The following is a 24,225-nucleotide window of genomic DNA, read 5'->3' as shown; positions in this document are numbered from 1 at the left end:
CTTGTGCAGAAAGGTTTCACAACTGAGTGACAAGAACAATGCTCATCAGAACAAGGAGCTACAGACAGGGAGATATTCTTAGGAGTTTATTGACAATAGTGAACAGTATGTACAAGTGATCAACACCTGTGCCCAGGCTGTGCAACTACTTTTACTTAACTTTCCTAACCCTGCCATCCCCAGACATCCACAGCAGAGGTGGAGGCAGCCTGTTGACTGTGACGCTCTGTCTGTGATGACTTTGGCAGGCATCCTCTGGAGGGCCGAGACTTGGAGGGCCCAGGCCTGCTTTCGACGTCCTGCTGTGCAGCAATGGCACCCTCCTGGAGCTGGGGCTGTGCAGGTCACAGGAAGATGGGATTCGGATGGGCCAGTCACTCCCAGAGTCACCTGGGTGGATGGCCCCGGAATGTGCACCTGCTGATCCTGCTCCCAATGGGTATCCGAGGGCCCCTGGCTGACTCCATGAGCGGAAGGGGTAGCTGGAGTGAGGTTGAGCTGCCCAGCACCCCTCTCGCGTACACACTGTTGGAGGCTAACTATGGCATCTGCGATGGAGTTAAGCCCGCGCAGCAGTGCAGGAATGACGTCCTGGATCAAGATCTCCATGGCGGCCGCCATCCTGCCTGTGTTGACCTTGGCGCATTGCAATGCCGACGCTACTATCTCAGCCTGAAGATGGTCAGACTCCTCCATCGTGCCTTGCAATCTGAGGAGTGCAGCGGACATCCCTTCCTGATGTTCCCGAGCTTGCCTTTGCAGCTCCAGCAACTGTGACATGACCGAGTCCAGAGGCTCGTCATCTGACTTGGACTCAGCAACGTTCTGGCTTCCAACAGTCCTCCGAGTGCCGGGGACCTGGGAAGTCCCTGCCTCCGCCTGCTGTGGATCAGAAAGTGCAATGTGCTCACCAGATTGTGATCCTGAGGCTACTCTAAAGCTAGGTCCCACCGAGGTGTGTGTCTCTACGCTGGTGGAGGGTGTGGGTGAGCGCTGTGATGGGACTTCAGCAGGGGGGAGGTACCTCCAGATTCTTCAGAGGTTTTGTCGGGGCTTGATTGGAGGCCCTGGGTCATGGACTCTGTCGGCTGATTGGCAGATGTGCTTGCGGAAGCAAGGGGAGATAATTAGTGCATGGCAGTGGCCTGTGAAACAGGACACATCACTCACAGCATGGCTGTCTAATGGATTTTGCACTGCTGGATCCTCACTTGGTAGAGCAGCGCCGACCTCGCCGTCAGCACAGGACCGGTGCCGGTCATCGCCGGCCAGCTGGATGGCTGTGTTTTCGAATTCTGACAGAACTTCGATCTCCAGCATCCCTCTATCTGTCTGCGACCTTTCCCTCCTGTTGTGAGCCAGTTTGTCCTGCATAGATAGAGATGGGGAGAGTGTATCAGGACAGCACTTGGGCCATATGATAAGTATGCGTGGCCTGTGTGGGTGACATGTGGTCCATTGGACGGGATGAGGAAAATGACGGTGTGTGTGAAAGAGTGAATGGTGATGTCCCTTGCACTGGCAGTGAGTGAGGCCCTGTGGATGTGTGATGGGTTTGTGGGTGTGAGAGTTGGGAGCGATTAAAAGAGTGACTTACCCTGGCGGAACAGAGATCATTCTTCCTTTTGCGGCTCTGGGTGGTTGTCCTCCTCTGCAGGGGGCATTTGCACTGACCACCGCCTCCCAAGCCGGGTTGGTGACTTTGCTGCCCATCCTGCGGCAAGAGCAGGGGCAGAGCACATCTCGTCGGACCTCCACGGCATCCAGCAGCCGCTCAAGGGACCCGTCATTGAAGCGGGGGTTGCATTCCTTTTCCCTTTGCTGGCCATGTCTCCTGGGCAGCGGCGGTGAGCTGGTGGTGATAAGCGCTTTGCTGGCGGCTGCCTTTTAAAGATGGCAATCGACATGATGCAACATGATGCATGATGATGGGCGGGCAAATGAGAGCCCGCCCGCTATGGAAATGGCGTCTTTCGCGGGAGTGAATAAATAATGAGGCAGGCTTGGGACGCCATTTTTGTCGGTGGGTAGGACTCCATTTTACCTGCCTGCTACCGCACTTAGTGCAATTGTGGGAAAATTCCGCCTGACGTCGGTACACTCGCCCGACGTCATTGTGCAGTATTTTACCCCCGATCGGATCGGATGCACCCCCGCCGCCGGACGTAAGATTCTGCCCATGGTGTCAAATAATCTTCTTAGGTTATCGATGGGTTAAATGAAAGTGCCAACAATCATTGTTCAAAACTAGCATGTATGTAGGTAAACAGTGTTAGATGTTTTTCTATGTTAAGGGCACCATGTAAATTCTAAATTGTTGATCATATAGGTAACATTAAGGTCTTTTTTTTCCCCACAGAAAGCTTCTACTTTTTGCTCTTTTCATGATACTTTTTCTGGAGTACTGTTTCACGAGTGTTGATAGACCTCTGGCACTTTGTTCAAGTGAAATCTTCATTTATGAATCTAGATAGTGAGTGTTGGCCTCCTATCTGATGGTGGGCGTGCATCACAAAATAATCTGGTTATGTCTGTATCTGACATCATGTAATTCCCAGTAGATATCATATGTCTGTTGCTTCTTGGTTATCTTGTACAGCATCAACTTTAACAGATTATTCCTGACCCTTTCCTAGTCCAAAACACTGAGATTAACCAATGCATCCAACTGCCTCAGCAGCTGTGAACAACTACTTAGTAGACCAAAGATCAAACGTCTGTTCTGTAGGGCCATGCCTGTGGTGCATCTAAGTCTGGTGATGCAAATCTACAGGGCATCTTACAGTTATTCAAAAAAATGCAATTATTAAAGCTAATATTTAACTGCTATATTTGATACATTTAAATTATCCATGTGAACTCTTGTTTAGTAACATTCTTTTTGAGAAGCAATGCAGCTCCTATAGAGGACAAAAGGTCATACAATAAATTTCAGCAGTATAAACAGGTATAAAACCAAAGAGGCGCAAATAGCAGATTAACATTCGCCAAAATGGAAGTATGAGTAGAGACATTAAATCAATGCAGGTAATGAAAATCAATCTTATACAATATAATTAACAGAACAGATACCCATCGAGATGAAAAAAGTGATGAAAGTACTGAGTTCAGTTTATTTCATGTAACCTTTAAAGTCCAACATTATTTCGTTTGTATTTATGTAAAAGGTATATTCTAAAGGCTGGACCTAGTGAAGAGTAGAAATTGCCTTCAAACTTGTCTTGAGCAATATTGGAGATTAGCAAACATAATTTCGTTCCCCACAAGAGATGGAACAAACTCCCTGCTGATTCAGGATCAATTGGCACTTTTAAAAAAAGAGCTAGATCAATATCTGCTGAGAAGTAGGATCGAGGGCTGTAGAAATGCTTAATGATACTGCTTGATTTTCTTTATCATAGGGGGGGAAATAAATTAGAGGATAAGCAGCTGTAGTGGGAGAGAACGTGGACTTTTGACGAAGAGGTTTTGATGGCATTTTCTCACTGGATTTTCTTACATCCCTAGATCTCTCTGCACATACCATGAAGTTAAATAATTCAGTACTGAGAACTAAAACATACCAGTAAGCAACTTACCAAAAAATTACTCATTATATTATGAATAGGCGTTGTGCATTGGATCAGGGTTATGCCTGAAGCAGTATCATTCCTATTCAAATTCATTATCTATTCACCTTTTTCCGTTGTCTCTTTTTCATCTCAAGTTTCTGTTTGAGGTTCTGAGCTGCCAAAATCCATTGTGTTGACAATCTTCGGATTCTCTTTTTCATGAATATTAGTGATTCCTTCCCGCTGCCCATGAGTTCGAGAAGTTGTGTAAAGTCTGTTCGATAGAGAGCCTGCTGCTGTGAGAGAAATATGTAGTCAAAGGGAAATTATTAAAAGTAACAGTGACTGAGTTTCCTACTAACTTTAATTAGGATTAGCTGAAGTTAACCTTTCACCAGCATAAACCTATTCATTCAGGCACCATCCCAATCTATTGCAAAGAACATGTCAATAAAAGGCACACTATTACAGAGCATATCACAGGATTTTGTAATTTTCTTTGTGCATTTTTCACTCTTATCAACAAAAACAGAACAAACATTTCTATTGTGTCCAAAGACATGTTGGAAATAGAAACACTTAAGAGGATTAAGATATTGGTTCAGCCACATTTAGAGTGTTGCATTTCAAGAAGGAAATGAGAACTATGGAAAGGATAGTGCTATGATTCTCTAGAATGAAATAGAGAATATAATGGAGAATAGCTTGAAAATGTTGGGCTTTTTTGGTTGGAATGAAGGAGGCTTAGGAGGGAATCTGATAAAGGTTCTTAAAATGATGCACATTTTTGAGAAGGTAAATAATGAAAGATTTTAGGAGTCAGTAAAAAGTGGCATAAACTTAATATTATTGAGAAAAATAGAAGGGAGTGTTAGAAGACATGTTTTCACTTAGTTTATAAAATATGGAATTCCTTACCACAAGTGGCTATTGAGGCAGAGACATCATTTATAACAAAAGTAAATTGAAAAAAATGAATATGAAAATGTTAAAGGGAAAATGCATAGGAATAAAAAGACAGAGAGAGAGATAGAAAAAAATATAGCCCCTTATGAAGATCTAATATCAGCAAAGGAACAATGGGACAAATTGTTACCTTCTATGTTGATTTACAGCAAACAAAAGAATAATGGGAAATATAACGTTTGTTGAGATACTCTACTGTATTGTCACATGGCACTTAAATACTTACAGAAAGATACCTGTACACTTATTAGGTACTCAGAACAAAGAACAAAGAAAAGTACAGCACAGGAACAGGCCCTTCGACCCTCCAAGCCTGCGCCGATCATATTGCCCGTCAACTAAAACATTTTGCACTTCTGGGGTCCGTATCCCTCTATTCCCATCCTATTCATGTATTTGTCAAGCTGCCTCTTAAACACCACTATCGTACCTGCTTCCACCACCTCCTCTGGCAGCGAATTCCAGACACTGACTACCCTCTGCGTAAAAAACTTGCCCCGCACATCTCCTCTATAGTTTTCTCCTCTCAGCTTAAATCTATGTCCCCTAGTAATTGACTCTTCCACCCTGGGTAAAAGCTTCTGATTATCTACTCTGTCCATGCCACTCATAATTTTGTAAACTTCTATCAAGTCGCCCTCAATCTCCGTCGCTCTAGTGAGAACAATCCAAGTTTCTCCAACCTCTCCTCATAGCGAATAACCTCCAGACCAGGCAGCATCCTGGTAAACCTCCTCTGCACCCTCTCCAATGCCTCCATATCCTTCTGGTAATGTGGCAACCAGAATTGCACGCAATATCCCAAGTATGGCCTAACCAAGGTTCTATACAGCTACAGCATGACTTCCCAGCTTTTATACTCAATACCCCTGCCGATGAAGGCAAGCACGCCATATGCCTTCCTGACTACCTTATCTACTTGCGTTGCCACTTTCAGTGACCTGTGGACCTGTACACCCAGATCCTTCTGCCCGTCAAAGCGCTTAAGGGTTCTGCCATTTACTGTATAATTCCTGCCTGTATTAAACCTTCCAAAATGCATTACCTCGCATTTGGCCGGATTAAACTCCATCTGCCATTTCTCCGCCCAAGTCTCCAACCGATCTATATCCCGTTGTATCCTTTGACAATCCTCTTCACTATCTGCAACTCCTCCAACCTTAGTGTCGTCTGCAAACTTACTAATTAGCCCAGTTACATTTTCCTCCAAATCATTTACGTATACTACAAACAGCAAAGATCCCAGCACTGATCCCTGCGGAACTCCACTAGTCACAGCTCTCCATTCAGAAAAGCACCCTTCCACTGCTACCCTCTGTCTTCTATGACCAAGCCAATTCTGTATCCATCTTGCCAGTTCCCCTCTGATCCCGTGCGACTTTACCTTCTGTACCAGTCTGCCATGTCAAAGGCCTTACTGAAATCCATGTAGATAACATCCACTGCCCTTCCATCGTCGATCATCTTTGTCACTTCCTTGAAAAACTCGATCAAGTTAGTGAGACACGACCTCCCCTTCACAGAACCATGCTGCCTCTCACTAATTCGCCCATTTGCTTCCAAATGATAGTAAATCCTGTCACGAAGAATCTTCTCCAATAATTTCCCTACCACTGACGTAAGGCTCACTGGCCTGTAATTTCCTGGATTATCCCTGCTACCCTTCTTAAACAATGGAACAACATTTGCCATTGATTATTTTATCGAATACCTTAAAATTGTGAATAAGAGGTATTCAAGAAAAACATACTTGTGTAGAACTGTTGTAGTTGCAACATGAGATTCTGTTCCATTAAGGTCTCAAATTAAGTTGCTACCTAAAACCCAACATTCCAGTTGATGATGTTATCTGTTATAACTTCACAAAGTAGCATCAGAAGCATATCCAAAATTTCTGATCCTAGGATTCTCCTAATGAGCAGGCACGATATAAAGAGGGCACCACACATTTGTTCCATTCACATCCAAAGGTGATTGGTATATAATTCCACTCCAACATGAAGCAGGTTTGAGGAGGACAAAAATAATGCTACTCCACTTTGAGAGTGGGGGGGCGGTTGAAGACATTAATGCCTAATTTGACATTTTTAAATTAAGATCTGATTTTTCGGCCATGCTCTTTGAAGATGGACCTTGATACATAAACCAGGAGCATTACAAATGTATGGTAATTTGAAGTGTATCAGAGGTGTTAGATTCTGTTGGCCGCCCCCCCCAAGTATTTAAAAGCTGATCTGGCCCACTTGAAATAAAAATAAATCCATGGGCCGTAACTTCCGACTAGCATGGCTGGCAGGAGTTAGAAGAAATATATACCTACTTACCTGGCCTTGAAAATTATGTTGACACTTCTGTTCGCCAGAGCTGGTTGGGACCTGCATCGAAATACCCCTCGCAGGCCCCAGTGAAGTGTAGCTCCAGTGAATTCAAGGAGGCCACACACCCTTTTTTACGGTACTTCCTGGCGCAAAGCAGGTAAGTTTAAAGGACCTGGGAAATTGACAGGCCAGGGAGAAGGTAAGTGTCTCAGGTAAGTGGGCAGGATTTGGGGAGTGGGGGCTGTTCAGGGGAGGGGGGAATGGGTCGGAGGTCTGGTGGGGGTGGTCAAAAGTCTGTGGGGGGGTCCAAGGTATCGGGGGGTCAGGGGTCTGAGGTCAGGGGCAGAGGGTGATCGGAGGTCCTGTGGGGGGTGGGGAGCGTGGGGGTTCTCTGAGGTCGGGGGTGGGGAGAGGTCGGAAGTCCGTGGGGAGTGGGGGCATCCAAGGTCGGGGGCAGAAGTCAGTCAAGGGAGTGGGGGATGTTAGCGGTCGGGGGAGTGGGCGTTGTCAGAGGTTGGGATGGTGGGGGGGTGTCAGAGGTCGGGGATCGGGGAGTCCAATGTCGAGGGTGAGGGGGGAGTCCCATGGGGTCGACCTGGGTCTTTACAATAGTTACTCAGAACTTAGAAGAGGTTTTAATTCTTCTAACTTTTTCTGAGTAAGTATTGGTGTAACCCTAATGGACCAGCCGAAGTTTGCAATTTAAACCCCATTTTCAGATGGTTCCCAGCACAGCGCAATTGTCCAGAGGAAGTGTGCACTTCTAATCTATAACCATGCAAACCCTTACCTGGGAATTTCCTAGGGGGAATTCCTCAGCGCATCTCTGGGGTACCCCCTAAATCCGACACATCGGAAGTTACGGGCCCATGATTCCAAGAAACCAAACACCTCTCTCAGTACACTTGACCTAGTATCCCAGTTCATTAAAACATTTAATGCCAAAAGATCAGAAATAACTCTATAAATAAGGGGATTTATTAATCCTGTCACATTTCTCTCACTGGCGTAAATGAGTCAGAAATCATGGGCAGAATTTTCTGGCTAACGCGCGGGTGGCGGAGCCCACATGTCAGCACTTAAAATGTCGCGAAGCGTCCCGACGTCAGCACGCAGCATCGCGATATTTAGCTGGGCGGGCGCGTTATGAAGCACGACGCGCGTCCGCTATTAATTAAAGGCCTTGTTAAAGCCCTTAACTCGGCAATTGAAGCTGATTTTGAGGAGCCCGTGCGATCTTCACCTCGGCGCACGGGCCCAACGGGCAGGCGGTTAAGTGATTTTTTAACAAACCTCATCCACGGGCGGGATATGTGGGCTCAGAGGGGTTGTTCATGTTTTTTCTTAAGTATTTAATGCAGAAAGTGTTTTAAACTTGCCTGTGTGATTGTTAGCAGCTCAGATAGATTTCCAAGAGCTTTCTCTGTACTTTGAAGCTTCAGCGCACAGTCTGCAGACAGTAATCTTTATCGGGCCTGCAGCTTTCCAGAGGCCTCCATTTAGCCTGGGTATAGGTTCTGTCATCTCCACTGGAGGCAGCTCCTCTGAGGAGGAAGGGAGGGATAGGATAAGGTGGAGGCCAGGAGTGGACAATCAGCCTCCAGGGGAGCCACCTTTGGGAGGCCAGGAGCAGGCACAAGGGGTGCAGGGCCAAGAGGTTGTCCAAGGTGGAAGGGGCCGCAGAAGACGCCACTATCCTGCTGCCTGGGTTTACAGACGGCGAAGCAGCTACCTCAGTATGACTGAGGTGCAGCGCTGAAGGAGGCTCCTTCTGTCAAGGGAGACAGTCAACTATATCTGTCAGATGATTGGCCCTGAGATCTCCCCTAACTGTGTGGGTGGACACCCCATGCCAGCGGCTCTGAAGCTCACAGTTGCCCTCCACTTCTATGCATCTGGTTCCTTCCAGGTCTCGGTGGGTGATCTTTGCAGTGTCTCCCAATCAGCTGTCCACACTTGTGTCAAGCAGGTTACAGACGCTCTGTTCAGGGGTGCATTGACTTTCATCCACTTCCGCTGCGACCAGGCAAGTCAGATACACCGAGCCAGAGGCTTCGCAGCCATTGCTGGCTTCCCCTGTGTCCAGGGTGCAATAGACTGTACACATGTGGCCATCAAGGCGCCAGCAGGTGAGCCTGGTGCCTTCATCAACAGGAAGGGCTTCCACTCCATGAACGTGCAGATAGTGTGTGATCACAGGATGCTGATTTTACAAGTCTGTGCAAGGTACCCAGGCAGCTCCCACGATGCCTACATCCTCAGACACTCCCAGATGCCGGGGCTCTTCAGTGCTCCAGCCCGGCTGGATGGATGGCTGCTGGGTGACAAGGGCTATCCCCTCAGAAGGTGGCTCATGAGGCCTCTCCGCCATCCAAGAACAGAAGCTGAGCAGCACTACAATAGGAGCCAGGGCACCACAAGGACATGGTGGAGAGAGCCATCGGTCTTGTCAAGATGCGCTTTCGTTGCCTGGACTGCTCGGGGAGCGCACTCCAGTACCCCCCGGATCACGTCTCTGTGATAGTGTTAGCATGCTGCGCTCTGCACAATCTTGCGCTGGAAAGGGGGATGCAGTTGACGATGAAAACCTTGACGCACTGGATGAGGCTGCACATGATGAATCCAGCAGTGGCTCAGAGGATGAGGAAGCACAGGGCAATGAAGAGGGGCAGCACGCCGACCCGCTACTACACCAAGGAGGCAGGGACACCCGGGATACTTTAATCCAATGAACCTTCAGCTAGCTCCACACACATTGGTCAGCAGGACCAGCATTGCCTGGCGCTTCCACACGTGGCACTTAGGTGCTACATCTTCCACCTCATCAGCTGCAACTAAGGGCTTAGTACAGAAACACCAATGTCCACTCAAACACTCATGAGATGTCTGTGAATCATACAAATGCAGCACAAAGGAAACACCCTCAGCCATGGTCAGAAAAGTGGACTTTATTCCCACCAAAATAAATCACAAACGTCGCTCAGACGTACATAATAATAGATTCCCTAATCTAGGGCCAACACAAAATCACCAGTGACAAACCCGTTGAGTGCCTAACGTGCCTTATGCTTACATTTGCGGATGCTACGTCTAGGTGCCGCCCCATCGCTCGGAGTGGCTTGTGAGACAGCCTGCTGACTCTGCTGTCCTGTTGGCCTCGATGACCTTGGCGGGCGTCCTCTGGCCCGTGGAGCCTGTGATGAGGGAGTGGCCAGTTCCAGAACTGGCACCTCCCCAGCTGTCGCAGCCTCAACGGATGCAACGGTCACTGGCAGAGGGGCGGAGGAGCTGCTGCCCTCATCCGGAGCGCCCTGAGAGGAGTTCACAGCGACGACAGGCAGCTGCTGCGCCGACGTGAGGTCACATTGGACCTCCCTGCTCACCGCAGATGGATGTACACCGAGCAGTGACACTTGGTGCCCAGAACATCTCCCACATTGGGAATGACCATCTGTGGCCATTACCACTGTGAGTGCTTGCAGGTCAGAGCGTAACCCAATCAGAAGACTCTCAATCCGACTGAAGCCCCTCTCCATGAGAGTCGCAAATCTCTCAATGGAGGAAGCCTGAAGCTCTGTCCTGAGGTTCACGCCATCACTGACACTCTGCCTGGACTCCTCCACCACAGAGACCAACTGAAGCACACCCTCATGCAACCCTGCCAGATGCTCCCAAGCATCCTGCCGCTTGTCCTGCAGCTGCTGCATGGCTGACATCTCCAGAGGCACATCATCACTGCCGGACTCAGTATGTGCCTGGTCCCCTGCAGTCCCCCGGCTGCTGGCACCATCGGCACTCTCTGTCCCTATCATCTCCTCCAGCGATTGTGAAGTGCCCTCTCCACTGTGCCCTGGGACACTAGCCAACATCAAAATCCCCACCGAAGTGTTTGTCGCTGCGCTGGTGCCTGGCTGGCTGAAATGATGTGTCGTGAGTTGCAAGTCTTGGCCCTCAGGTGTGGAGGAGGGGCTCTGGATGTGTTGGGGGCGGCCATGCGGTGGTGATGCTGAAATTAACAACAGGGACAGTGCATCAGTTAGCGTTCAGTCAGTAACACCTTTCATCCCTTTCCCCCCCAGCCTCATAAGTTGCTCACCCTTCAAGAACCTAAGGAGACGAACATTGGTGGGATGGTAAATAGTCAAGAGGAGGCCCAAACATTACACGCGCATACAGACAGGCTGGTCAGATGGCCTAAGGAATGCCACATGGAATGTTATGTGGATAAGTGTTCGGTTAAGCACTTGGGGCAAGACAAGCAAGGTATGGGAATACATGAGTAATGGGAGGACCGTGGGAAATCACGATGATTACAGGGACCTTGCTGGGCCGACCCGTTAAGGTAGCAGAACAGGAACATAAGGAGTTTAACAAGGTCGAAGCCAGAGGTGCCTTTATTAGCTGAGGAATAGAATGTAGGAAAAGGGAGGTCATGTTGCAAGTGCAGAAAACACTGCTGAGGCCACATCTACATTTCTGTGTTCAGTTGTGACCTGTGCTTCATGGAAGGGATGGCATTGGAGTGGGGAGAGTGCAGAGGTTCCTGACCTGGATGCATGCTGGCCTGGAGAGTTGGAGTGATGAGGAAACATTGCAAACACTTGCGACATTTGCCATGGAGCACAGGAGATTGACAGGTCACATTATTGACCTTCATACCGTTATGAGGGACATACAGCAGGTGGACAGAAGGCAACATTTCCCCTTGGCGCAGGGATGACTAACGTGGTGGCATTTATTTCAGTTGAGTGCCATGAGATTGACAGGTGAGGTGCTGAGCACCTTTTGGACAGAGTAATGTGGGACGCACTGGCTGAAAGGGTGGTGGAGGTACAAACCTCCTAACATGCAATAAGTCTTTGGATGTGCAGCAGCGATGCCATGGCATGTTAGGCCATGGAGATAGTGCTCACAAATGGGATAAGGCGACTTTGGAAGGTGGTGGAGATGCGCATCCTCAAGGGGCCGAGGGACCTTTGTGTATGACTCATACGTCTGACTGTATCAGTCTGTGAATGAGCAGTGTTGCTGCATTAACGATTGCAGCAACCATCGGTGCTTTGGATGGTGGGGAGACAGAGTGGATGGGACTGTGGCCCTCAAATACCTGGCCGCTGCACCCCAGCCTCACCAACACCTGCCGACCTGGCCACCTGCCTCCTCCCCAGCTCCATGGCCTGTTCCTCAAAGGTGGTGAGGCACTGCAGCACGGCGTGCCCACTACCAGTCCGCTGCCGCTCCCGCATATTGCTCTCAGTTCTTGCCTGCAGAACAAAGAAGAGCATTTATTGGGGTTGATCGCTCATGCACTCTGCACGCGCACGCTGCACCCCAACCACAGTGGCCCGTCTGAGGCCTCCAGTGGCTCCTTTCCACACCACTGGTGATCAGTCCCCAGAAGATAGTACGGCTGCTCCCAACCCCCTCCCCCAACGGACACCTTGGACACATTCGGCGTCCATCACTTTGAATAACACACGGGTCTTAGCGCCCATGGCAAGGAGGCGCAACTAGGTGCGGCGCTGAGGCCAGCAGATGGCTCTTGGCCATGACACCTTGAGGCTCCCCTTCCATCATCTCATCACCATCAATAAGACATATGTTGGAGTTCTGAGTATGTGTCTAGCTGCCTCCCCTGCAGGTTGCCCCCAGACTACTCAAATGCGACAAACACCAACATATGCTGCAGGGAGAACCCATCTTCTCCTCAACCACTAAGGCTGATGTAAGCATGGTCACTATCTGTTTGCCCACCCAGCGTGTGCCAAATGCCCAATGCAGTAACGACACTAAGATGTGGGGGGGGCCTCAAAGGCTAAGGCTACCTGCTGGGTCAAATGGCCAAGGCCGACATGGTACTCACCTTTCAGGCAAATCATTGAAGCAGTTGCGGAACTGCGTTATGGTGTGCTGCACAGCATCTTCAGAGCTAACAGCCTCCACCACCTCCTGCCAGGCCTGCCTGGTGACGTGGGGGGCCCTCCTCCTCCCATCCTCCGGAAACAAGACATCCCGATGGTTGGAAAGCTCTTGGAGGAGGACAGCAAGGCAGGCATCTGAGAACCGAGGGGCACAGTGTCCCCCCTCCGTTGGCCTACCCTGCAGCCTGCCCCCCTCCTCCTCCTCTGCCCTCAAATCTTGTCCTGCCCTATGACTGGCCATGGTGAACAGCCTAAAGGAGGCTGCCTGGCCGCTCTTTATACAGACTGTCAGTTCCCCATTGGAACCGGCGGTCTGAACACACCCGCCGCCGATTTAATTTTTCCGATGAACATGGGAGTCGGAACCCCACTAGGCGGGCCTTAATTGGCCCGCCCATGCAAAATGGCGGCGCAGCCTGTTTCGGCAGCAGGGATCGGATGCCCACCCGCCGCCGAGTTGGTTGGGCCTGCCCGCCTATCAAGCTCAAAATTCTGCCCCATGGAGATCGTATATGTTGATCAGAAAACATACTGAAGAATATCTCTCAATCATATGCTTTCTAGAACACCGCTCAATCACTTCTGTTTATTTACTTAGCTTGGTTAAAGGCCCTGCTGAATTAAGGAAGGAATCACGGTAGGGTTGTGCCATGAATAATAAATAGTGAACATTATACCATACGTTATTCTCAGAGATGAATCCTGTCTGTGATTCAAATAAAATAATGTTCTCAAATTATTCAAGCTAAGATCAATGCCAATATTTTAATCACAATTTCAAAAAGAAACTGAACTTGTAGGATGCACAATTAAGGGAACTTTTCAAAAACTATTTTGAAGATAAGCAATACAAGGACTGATTTGATGCCCTGTTGCAGTAATGATGGGACTACAAATTCAATCCTAAATCCTGAATATTAAAATTCTCGAGGCCAGCTCATTTAAATGATTATACACTTCAAGTACGCATTAGCCTAGGTGCAGGGAAGATGCTCACAGACCATTGCCACAATGGAGATTGCTGCAAAAATTTAATCGGGGTGGCCATTTAACATTAAGGAAAGGAAATTTAACTTCTGGTCATGCTGGTTGACACATCAGTCACCATTTTGACGTATGTGAGTAGCACATTAGTCGATTTTGTAGAGCTCACCAAGAACAGGCTATAAAAATGAGGTTGAGGGCACGGTGACATTGCAGAGCATTGCTGTGCCATTCCTATGCTGTAACTTAATGGCAGGTGTCTTTACTGCCAGATCTGTAACTGTCTCTCCCTGCTCATTCAAAGCAAGTCCTCAATCATGGTAGGTAGGTTTATCAAGGTCTGCAAATATAATTTAGTGCCTAATCTCACTGGCATGCTTCCTTTCAATTTGTACCAACTCAACCATGAAATAATAACGCAACGCACTTTAAAAATAAGCTTACCTCAAAGAATAAAAATAAGGCCCCAATTTTTTTCCAAAAGCATGTCAAATTTCAGAGACATAAAACTATATAATCAAAACATTTATTAAAATGGTGCTTTAAATATTGCAAAAATACAAACAAGGCTGGTTGCACTAGACCTCCTTTACTCATGGAACTTCTGTCGCTCCTACCCCAAACAACAATACAAGGGAATAAGAACAAACCCAGAACCTTGTGCAGAATTGTGCTGTGTGTTCCTTTAAATGTTTTTGCGTGAATTCTAGCACCTTCCGAGTGAAAAGTAGAAAAATGGTCACAAGCACCCAGGACACAACTCATTGTACAATATGCTTCAGCTTGACTAACGATCATTTATGAGCATCAAACAAATGGATTCCCAATCAAAGCTTGAGCATTATTTCTCATCCAGAGGACCTTTCAGGGCAAGAACATTGTAAAATTGTTGAAAGCCTATACAATATTTTCATATTCAAATAGAGAGAACACTGAACTACTGTATCAATCTGCTGCCAATGATTTCTATAAGTTACTCACTGAAAATGAGCAAAGTACAAATTTCAGCTCACAAGTAACCCAATATTTTGTTCAGATCCTTCTCCTATAATTATGTAGATGGAAAATTGGAATTGGCATTGAGCTAAAGAAGGAAAAGCAATTTTATCAGGGCTTTCCAGATTTCAGTTTGCTGGGTTTGGTTAAGTAGATTAAACCAAATTGAGCCACTGCTCATGGGCTTTGTACTTATCCTTAGTTTAGATTAAGATTTTTAAAATGAGAAATGAAGCCATCCTGAATTCAATCTCAGTTACTCACGCCTGTATAGGATTGACACAGTATTAATATCGGCCATACCATTTGAGGTTTTGCGAAGAACTGGGCATGTTGTTTCCACAATTGTTACTTGGCACAATTTCTGGTCCTATCTTACAATTTCTGACTTTTTCATACAAAGAACTACATTGGTATTTCAAGCAGACTCTTACTTCAAATTGACGTGTTCAATTTTCAGCACCTTTTATTACAGAAAAATCAGACTTGCAAGGTAATAACAAAAATTGTCAACACAGAATATTAATTATAATAGAATAATACTTAACCTTGTTAAATTTTAGGGAATTATATGAGAAAAGCTACCCTGCACCAGAAAAAAATTGTCATTTGCAATTACAATACAGAAATTTAACATCAATAATTAATAGCAGATTCATCAATGACAGTGGCATTATTTTAAATGGGAAATAATTGAATTTTATTGATTTAGGGACATTAAGATAAAAATAGTAAAAGCTATTTTCAATGAGCAGGTAACCTATTTTGCAGGCATAATTGCATTTAATTATTGTTTGTTGCCAGGCAGCAGGTTTTAAAATTCAAAAGCAATTCTTTCTTTTGGCAATTCCAAAAAGAATCCAGAAATCATTATTTGTGACAAGTCAAGCTCAGCTGCTTTGGATCACAAAAGCTATTGAATAATTTATTTAGAAGGAATTATGGAACGTTTTTCTTGACAGGAAAAATGATATTACATTCTTCCACACTTATATTGAAAGAGTTGATTAGATTATTAAAATAGCCTTGAAGGCCATAGGATTAATGTAAATAGATTTTGTGCAGGAAGGCTTCAATTAAAATGCTCTAAACAATGAAAATGTATGGATAGAATATAAAAGCTCAAGAGAAAGGCAACAAATCTATAAATCAATATTAAATACCACAGTGAACTATCTACTCTAGCTAGAGTTTAGAACGCTCTTCAATTTTTCTTTAGAGTGCATTTATTCAAATTGATGGCTATTTAAGTCCCAGTGCCTGGAAATCCAGAATCTGCACAATTCATACCTTTACCACAGCATGACTTTTCTCATACTCCATATGTTCCTGCATGTGTGGTGAATCTTGTCCTAATGATCTGATGCTCGTACTAGCCACCTAACATAATCCCACACAGTAAATTAATAATTCATACTTGAACCCGGTTGAAATCACAGGCTGAATTTCCCTGAGATGTTAGAAGTACCATTGCTGGGGCCAAAAGTAACCCAAATTCGCCTGGCAGCGGGACCTGGAATCACATTTTGGTGGCTATAATTTTAGGGAAAGATTATTAGGGCATATGCATTTCCATATGCATACCTTAGTGTTTAGGCTACAAAACAATATAGTACTGAAACAAAAGGTTTTAAAAAATAAGTCGTGCTCATTGGCTGCACAACTTGATTTTCAAGCGGGCCTCAAAATTGTTTGGCAGTGTTCTCACCTGAAACAGGAGGACACTTTACTTCATTATTTACATTTAAATGTCAATCCAATTGTACGCCTATTGTAGGACCCCATTATGATTTTAATGGACCATGAGTTGAACAGCTGCAGGCTACTCAAAAACAGTCAAAAAGTTATTTTTACTTTTTTTTTTAAGGGCCAGGTGGATTAAGTCTCTGGATCAACATGCCTCCGATCCATTGCCAGTCGCTACATGTGCGCATCCCTCTTACCTCCTCCAACCCTAGGATCTTCTCCCCTGCCTAAATAGCCAATTTACTGCCTCCCTGGACATTAAGCTATCGCAGCTTAATGGCCAAACGTCAACAAGGTCTGACCAAGATTGTTTGGACCTCTCACTGGTGCCATCAGGTGGGCAGCATGATCACAGCAACTAATGCTTGCCTGAAAAGCACAACAGGCAAAAATCACCCAGAGAATTGAGAGAAAAATAAAGCATTGTTTCTCATTTCTTCTTCCTCAAAAGAATAAATTCAATAAAGGAATAGAGAAATAGATGATGCTTTTGCAAAAATGCAGACCTGCACAGGCAAAAAATGCCCATATAGATGGTCGCTGCAAAAATAAAACAAATCCGCTGACTTCAATTATTACAGCTTGCTTTAGGGATTATAGTGAAGAAGATCAGACCTGGGGAGTACTGACTTTATATGGGTGAGGGACAAGGGAGCGTGTTCAAAATTTGTGGCATTTAGTTTGGGATCCTAGACAACTAATTTTTCTATTTAAAATAAGGCTTCTTTTGTCTGAAGCACAAACTCAATTAGGTCAGCAAAATTATAACAGATTGGGGAGAATCTTTGGCTCGGCGAGCGGGGGCAGGGCCCACTTGCTAAGGTGTAAAACGACGTGGGGTGACTTCGGGCATGTGTCCCGACGTCACTGCGCATCATTTCCATTTTCAGTTCAGCGGACACGCAGCTGACTCAGCTGTGCGCCCGCCGAACTGTCAAAGGCCTATTAAGGCCATTTAACGAACAATTAAAATAATTAGCGGAGCTGCCCGTCCAACCTTAAGGTTGGTGGGCAGGCGAAAAGCCCAGGCGGCCTTCACATTTTTCATGGAACCTCATTCATGGGCGGGATGAGGTTTCAAGATTGATTTTAAATTTTCTCAAAAATTTTTATTGAAATTATTGCACATGTCCCAGCTCATGTGACAGTTTCACATGAGGGGACATGTCATAAAATTTTTTCAACACTTTATTGAATTGTTAAAACTTAAAACTAATCTTCCTGAGGCACCTCTGTGCCTTAGGGAAATTACTGCGCTCTTTCACGCACATGCTCAAAAGAGTGCACTCCCGACATAGGGAGCACATAGCACTTCTGGGTGCGCGTCATGCTGAGCGGGCCTAATGGCGGTGTGGGCCTGATCGGGGGCGTTGATTGGGTCCACGTCCGCCCCTGCACAACACCCCCAACGGGGGGAAAATTCTACCCATTGAGAGTATTGAATACAAGAGCGCCCCTGAGGCTTCATCCCATAAATGGAGCCTGGTCACATCAAACCCCTTATGTAGAAGTCATATTACTTAGTAAATGATTACCAAATAATTTTTTCTTCTGCAGCACAGAGTTTAAATCTCCAAAAAATCTGTCCCAGCTGAACAAAGTAGTTATTTGCGTTATACCATGAATCCTGGTCAACATCCTAGTCAAATGTGAGACACATTTAGCTTTAGAATAGTCTGAGCATATTTAGACAAAGTTAAATGTACAGCTCACATGATATACAAATGTTAATAGTACCAGAAACTCCTTGCATTGTAGTTACAGGATGTTTGATAACTTTCATCCATAAATTATTATTATAGGATACTTTTGCATGAGGTTTTGTAGAGTTCCTGTGATATAGTGGGGAGTGTCCCTGCCTCTGTGTCAGAAACTCCATTGGAATCCTACTCCAGGGCCAGGATTTTCCATGCCCGTCGGCATCGGGCGTGTTGAGTGGCGTGAGCGGACAATTTGGCGCAATCGACTTCGCGAAGACGTGAAACCAGTTCACGATCGTCCACTCAGCCTGCCTATGTTCAAGGTTTGTTTGTAAATCTTGTTTCGGTCAGCACTCACAGACATCTGTGCCCGGCATCACAGACAGCACCACATCACTTTTAGGGGGGGGTCACAGCAGGTCTCTACCAACCAGACCAGCCATATATGGGTGGCTTTTCAATGGCTGCAGGGCTATGGGGAGAAGAGGGAGAAATGGCCTCAGGCAAGGGAAGGGGCTGTCGGATGAAGGCTGTACCGGGGAAGGAGGGTAACCCAGGGTGTGTGTAGGGGCACATGTTGATCGGTGCAAGTGGCCTCAAGGTGGAGATGCCTAAGGAGGCAGTCTCCAGTGGAGATGAGGCCAGATGGGCATGTGAGGGTATGTGTGAGAATGGGTGGTGATGTCCCTTGAGCTGGCAGTGACTGAGATGCCAGTGAATGTGTGATGGGTTTGAGTGTGAGAGTTTAGAGTGCTAAGATGGTTGCCATATCCTGGCTGCATGGATGAGATCATTCATCCTCTATCTGCATTGGATGGACAGCCTCTTCTGTGCAGCACTGCCTTTGCCTACCAAGCCGTAGTGGTAATGTTACTGCCCCTCCTGCGGCCAGAGCGGGGGTAGAGGACATCACAGTGGAACCTTCACAGCGTCCAAAGGGCATTCGAGGGCTGCAGTCTTCTTGCCTTTCGGAGCCATGTCTTCTTTGCTGCAATCCTGGGCTGGAAGCACTGAGCGCGGCTGTACTTTAAATGTGGTGCCTGGCTGATGAAGTGGCGAGATGACAGCATGGCAGGTGAATCAGAACCCGCCCGCCATGGAAATGGCGTGTTTCCCTGGAATACATAAATAATGAGGTGGGTTTGGGATGATAAGGCGTGAAAACCCGCCATCGTGGCCGGCGGATAGAATGACATTTTACCCGCCCACTACCGCACTAAGTGCAAATCTGGGACTGTTCCGCCCCACGACTTGATGGCTAAGGAAGGTGTGTTCATAAGACAGCCAAATAGGTTGAGCATCAACCTGCAAATCCTTCCAACACACGCCAATGGCAGGTGGGAAGAGTGGGAGGGATTCCTGGTCAGCCATATAACGGAAAGAAACTTAGAGCCTCTACTATCATTATCCATAGCTCCAGATTACAACATGCATGTAAAAGTGTATGTTGCCATAGCAACTCGGACTCCCTGAGTGAACTGTAACACCACCACCACCACTTTCGTATGAATCTTATTTACCAGCGATCTTCACTGTTTTACTGGACAATCTATGACACATGCTTTGACTAAATTACTCTCCAAACTGGAGCCTCATCTACCTGGAATAGAGACAAGCCATTTGGTTGCAACCTCCCCCAAACTTTCCACCCAGTAAAATTAATGGGTGAAAAATCATAGAATAGCATTCCCCCACAGGTGGAATACTCTGCTCATTTAAGGGCACCTTACTTTAGGAAAGATGTCAAGCCTTTGGACAGGGTGAAGAAAAGACTCACCAAGATGAGGGACTTTATTTCTGAGGATAGATTTGATAGCACTGATTGTTTTATTGGGCAGGATTTTTTCTGCAGGCTTCTGAACCCCATCATCAAGCTCAAATGGGAATCAGAAGCCTTCAGAATGTGGGAAACAGTCACTTAACATGATTTTTCCTGGAGTGTCCAATTATGGCTAGAGGATGGGCTCACCATCCAATTAAGGATGGTGGGCTGGGTCTCAAAGCTGGAGGGCTAATAAGAGGCCTTTCAGCAGCAGCAGGATACCAGAGTGGGTAAGTGAGGGAGAGAGTGCTTCAAAATAGATCTCCAAATTAAATTAAATTAAAAATGGCCTTTGCAGCTGGGCCACCACTGTTGGGAGCGGGAGGGGAGGTACTCGTCCACGAGTGACCTGTGACTGCTGATGGGTCTTTAAGCCTGCCTGGAGTGTTGGCCTCCTGGTCTACTGCCGGGAGGCTGCCTCAGGGCAGCTAAGCTGTTCTCTGCCACCTGCAGGATAACCCCAGTCGTCCACTGTTAACAGAGTTTAATAGGTCTTTAATTGGGTCAATTGCCTAACACGTTGCCTGCCACTCCCCATTCCACCTGTGGGAAAATGGCCCAGGGGTGGAATGGAGATGGGGAAACAGCATGTAAAATTTCATCTCTGTGTTTGCCCCCATTGGGGGCTGAAAATCCAAACCAGTGTTTGAGTTATATATTTTATTTTGGGCTTTTAAACTACATGATTCCATACTGACATTGTCATTATAAACTATATGTATATTCTATAATAAAATATAGTTCTATAGAAAACTGGTTAGAATTTAATACATATCCTTTCTTGACGCTTTAGGATTATATTTTCAGTAATTAAAACGCCATTCTGGTTTTTGAAGACTATAAAAAAATGAGTAAATACACATCTAAATATAATTCTCTTTTTAGTTTTGGGTTTCAAACCTCAAATGGATGGATCATAGGATATTTTTACACCAAATGTAAATCCTCACATCTGATCACTTTTATCATGTTTCCACTTGCACATTTTTTTTCCTGACAGAGAGCTTAATTTTGATTTGAATTTGAATCAAATGCAAGATGGAATTGCAGGCAGCAATTTCGTTTCTTCAGCTCTCGTAGTGAAGATTAGTCAACCAAATGCTGTGCATAATGCAGCCAGATCACAATAGATCAATGTTTCAAACAACTTTGACACAAAATATCATTGATTTTTTTTTTTCTCTCAACAAGACATTCCAATGCAGTCACAGTTGGAAGAATTCTTTCCCTAATGTCACCTAAATAAATCTTCCAACGAATGACACAAAAAAGCTGATGGAATAACGGTTAATTTTTAAAAAAAATGTTATATATATATATATATATATATAATGGGCGGAATCTCCCGGTGTTGTCAGCAGCAGAGAGCTGGCAGGCGGGGGAACTTAATTCGGTGGGAGTCATAAAGCAGTTTCCTGGCAGCGGGATGAATTTTGTAGGAGGGTTAAAGGTGGGTCGAGCTTCCTGACAAACAATGTCAGGAAGCTCTTGCATGCATTAGCATGTCATACATGCTCATTAATAGGACACCTCGCCAGAATTAAGTTTCTCCTCCAAATTTAAGTTCCCTGCCAGTGAGAAATTTGAACATTCACACTTCCGACAGTATATAAGTGGCATGCACCTGGTGAGCTTGACTTCTTTCACGGCTTTGAAGTGAGTGGAGGCTGCTTTGCCCTCTGCCAGACCTGCTGAGTTTTTCCAGGTAATTCTGTTTTTGTGCTGCTTTGGCCTTCTTGGGGACTACTCACAGATCTCAGCCCTTTAACTCAGGTCAGGTGCTGGTAGAACAAGCTGCCTGGTGGAAAAATTTATGCAGAGAAACACCTTTGACCACAAGTCGATCAGGCAGTGGTCGGCACGTAACATCTTTGAGGCCCTGCGGGGAAAGGAGAGGGTGGATCCTGTGGGCTGGTTCCCCGAGCCGACTGTCAAAGTCATTTGGCAGAATGCCTCATCGCCAGAACTTTCCAACAAGCACCAAGATGTAGCTTGGCTGGTGGTGAGAAAGGCTCTCCCCGTCAGATCCTTCCAACACACCAGGAGTCTCACCCCCTCTGCATGTTGCCCTCGAGGTGGCTGTGGTGGGGATGGGACCGTTGTTCACCTCCTTGTGGATTGTGCCTTTGCAAAGAAGGTCTGGAGAGAGATGCAGTGGTTTCTGTCAAGGTTCATCCCAAGCAGTTCTGTGACACAGGACTCTGTGCACTACGGACACACACCGAGACAACATCAACTGCAGCTGGAGGATCATCAACTCGGTGAAAGACGCTCTTTGGTCTGCCCGAAACTTGTTGGTCTTCCAGCGCAAAGAGTTGTCCCTGACCGAGTGTTGCAGACTGGCACATTCCAAGGTCCAGGACTACGTGCTGACGGACGCACTAAAGCTTGGGGCAGCTGCCGCAAAGGCGCAATGGGGAAAGGTCGCTGTCTAAGACCTTTCTGCCACAGCGCACCGAGGGGCTGGGAACTGTTTAGAGCCCCTCGGGCTGTCCAGCTCACAATAAGACCATAAGACTTGGGAGCAGAAATTAGGCCATTCGGCCCATCGAGTCTGCTCTGCCATTCAATCATGGCATGAATGTATACATTGAATACTAATTGTATTATAATTGTATTGAAGCACCTCAGAGTGCAACATGATGTATGTTGATAACTCCAACACCATTGTCTGATTGTCTGAAATGATCATGTTGAAATGATTGTAATATTCATTGATGTATTGAAGCACCTCATTATCCATGTGTAAAAGTTGAATCTGATTGTACTTTTTGTGATGGCGATTCAGAAATGTTTTGTAATGTTCTTTCAGATATTTTATGAATAAAGTATATTTTTCAAAAAAAAAGCTGCGAAGAGGCAAGAGCGAGGCCATGTTCTCTGGGAACTGGGCTGACCGATCCTTTGTCCCCTTCAACGTCAGGTCAGACGGCCTGAAGGTGCTGAGGATATGGTTCGGAGGGACCGGGGCAAGTGTTAGAAACCGGAAGGAGTGGGTGTCTATGGTGGAAAGAAAACTGGGCATGTGGAAGCGAAGCTCCCTTTCCATTGCAGGTAAGAACCTGGTCATCAGGTGTGAGGCACACTCGGTGTTGCTGTACGTGGCACAGGTCTGGCCCATTCCTCACTCCTGCGTGATGGCGATCCCCTGTGCCATCCTTTGCTTTATCTGGAGGTCGAAAATGGATCGTGTCAACAGGGATGCAATGTACAAGCCTCCAGATAAAGGGGAAAAAATAGCCCAACATCGCCCTCATACTGATGGCCACCTTTGCGTGCTTCTGCATCAAGCTGTGTGTAGACCCTCGGTACGCAAACACCAAGTGTCACTGCGTGCTGAGGTTCTACCTGTCCCCGGTGTTGCGAAGGATGCGTCTGGCCATGCTGCTGTGGAACGCTCCAAGTAGTTGGACCGTGCCATACCACCTGTCCCTCGTGGAAAAATTTATGCAGAGAAACACCTTTGATCACAAGTCCATCAAGCAGTGGCCGGCACATAATGTCCTAGAGGCCCTGCGGGAAAAGGAAATGGTGGATCCTGTTGGATGGTTCCCCGAGCAGATTGTCAAAGTCATTTAGCAGAATGTCTCATCGCCAGAACTTTCCAATAAGAACCAAGATGTAGCTTGGCTGGTGGTGAGAAAGGCCCTCCCCGTCAGATTTTTCCTACACGCCAAGAGTCTCACCCCCTCTGCACGTTGCCCTCGAGGTGGCTGTGGTGGGGATGAGACCATTGTTCACCTCCTTGTGGATTGTGCCTTTGCAAAGGTGATCTGCAGAGAGATGCAGTGATTTCTGTCGAGGTTCATCCCGAGCAGTTCTGAGACACAGGACTTTGTGCTCTACAGGCTGTTACCAGGGACACACACCGAGACAAACATCAACTGCAGCTGAAGGATCATCAACTCGGTGAAAGACGCTCTTTGGTCTGCCCGAAATTTGTTGATCTTCCAGTGCAAAGAGTTGTCCCTGACCGAGTCTTGCAGACTGGCACATTCCAAGGTCCAGGACTACGTGCTGAGGGACGCACTAAAGCTTGGGGCAGCTGCCGCAAAGGCGCAATGGGGAAAGGTCACTGTCTAAGACCTTTCTGCCACAGCGCACCGAGCGACTGGGAATTGTTGAGAGCCCCTCAGGCTATACAGCTCAAAATGAATGTATGCATTGAATACTAATTGTATTATAGTTGTATTGCAGCATCTCAGAGTGCAACATGATATA

At 46.5% G+C, this 24,225-nt stretch overlaps 1 protein-coding gene across 1 annotated transcript in view; it reads right to left on the bottom strand.

The window, feature by feature from the left end:
* The window catches only part of mgat5b (alpha-1,6-mannosylglycoprotein 6-beta-N-acetylglucosaminyltransferase B), a 1,185,562-nt gene that overhangs the window by 423,544 nt on the left and 737,793 nt on the right, over positions 1–24,225 (bottom strand). Inside the window, exons 14-15 of the mRNA XM_078570583.1 lie at positions 20,312–20,334; positions 3,677–3,844 (exon numbers count right to left, since the gene is read on the bottom strand). Of these exons, the coding sequence (XP_078426709.1) occupies positions 3,677–3,844; positions 20,312–20,334 (191 nt within the window). The remainder of the gene's footprint in view (positions 1–3,676; positions 3,845–20,311; positions 20,335–24,225) is intronic.

This window comes from Cetorhinus maximus, chromosome 24, assembly GCF_964194155.1.
Source record: "Cetorhinus maximus chromosome 24, sCetMax3.hap1.1, whole genome shotgun sequence".
Classification (NCBI taxonomy): Eukaryota; Metazoa; Chordata; class Chondrichthyes; order Lamniformes; family Cetorhinidae; genus Cetorhinus; species Cetorhinus maximus.
This window is presented reverse-complemented; position numbering and strand designations above follow the sequence as displayed.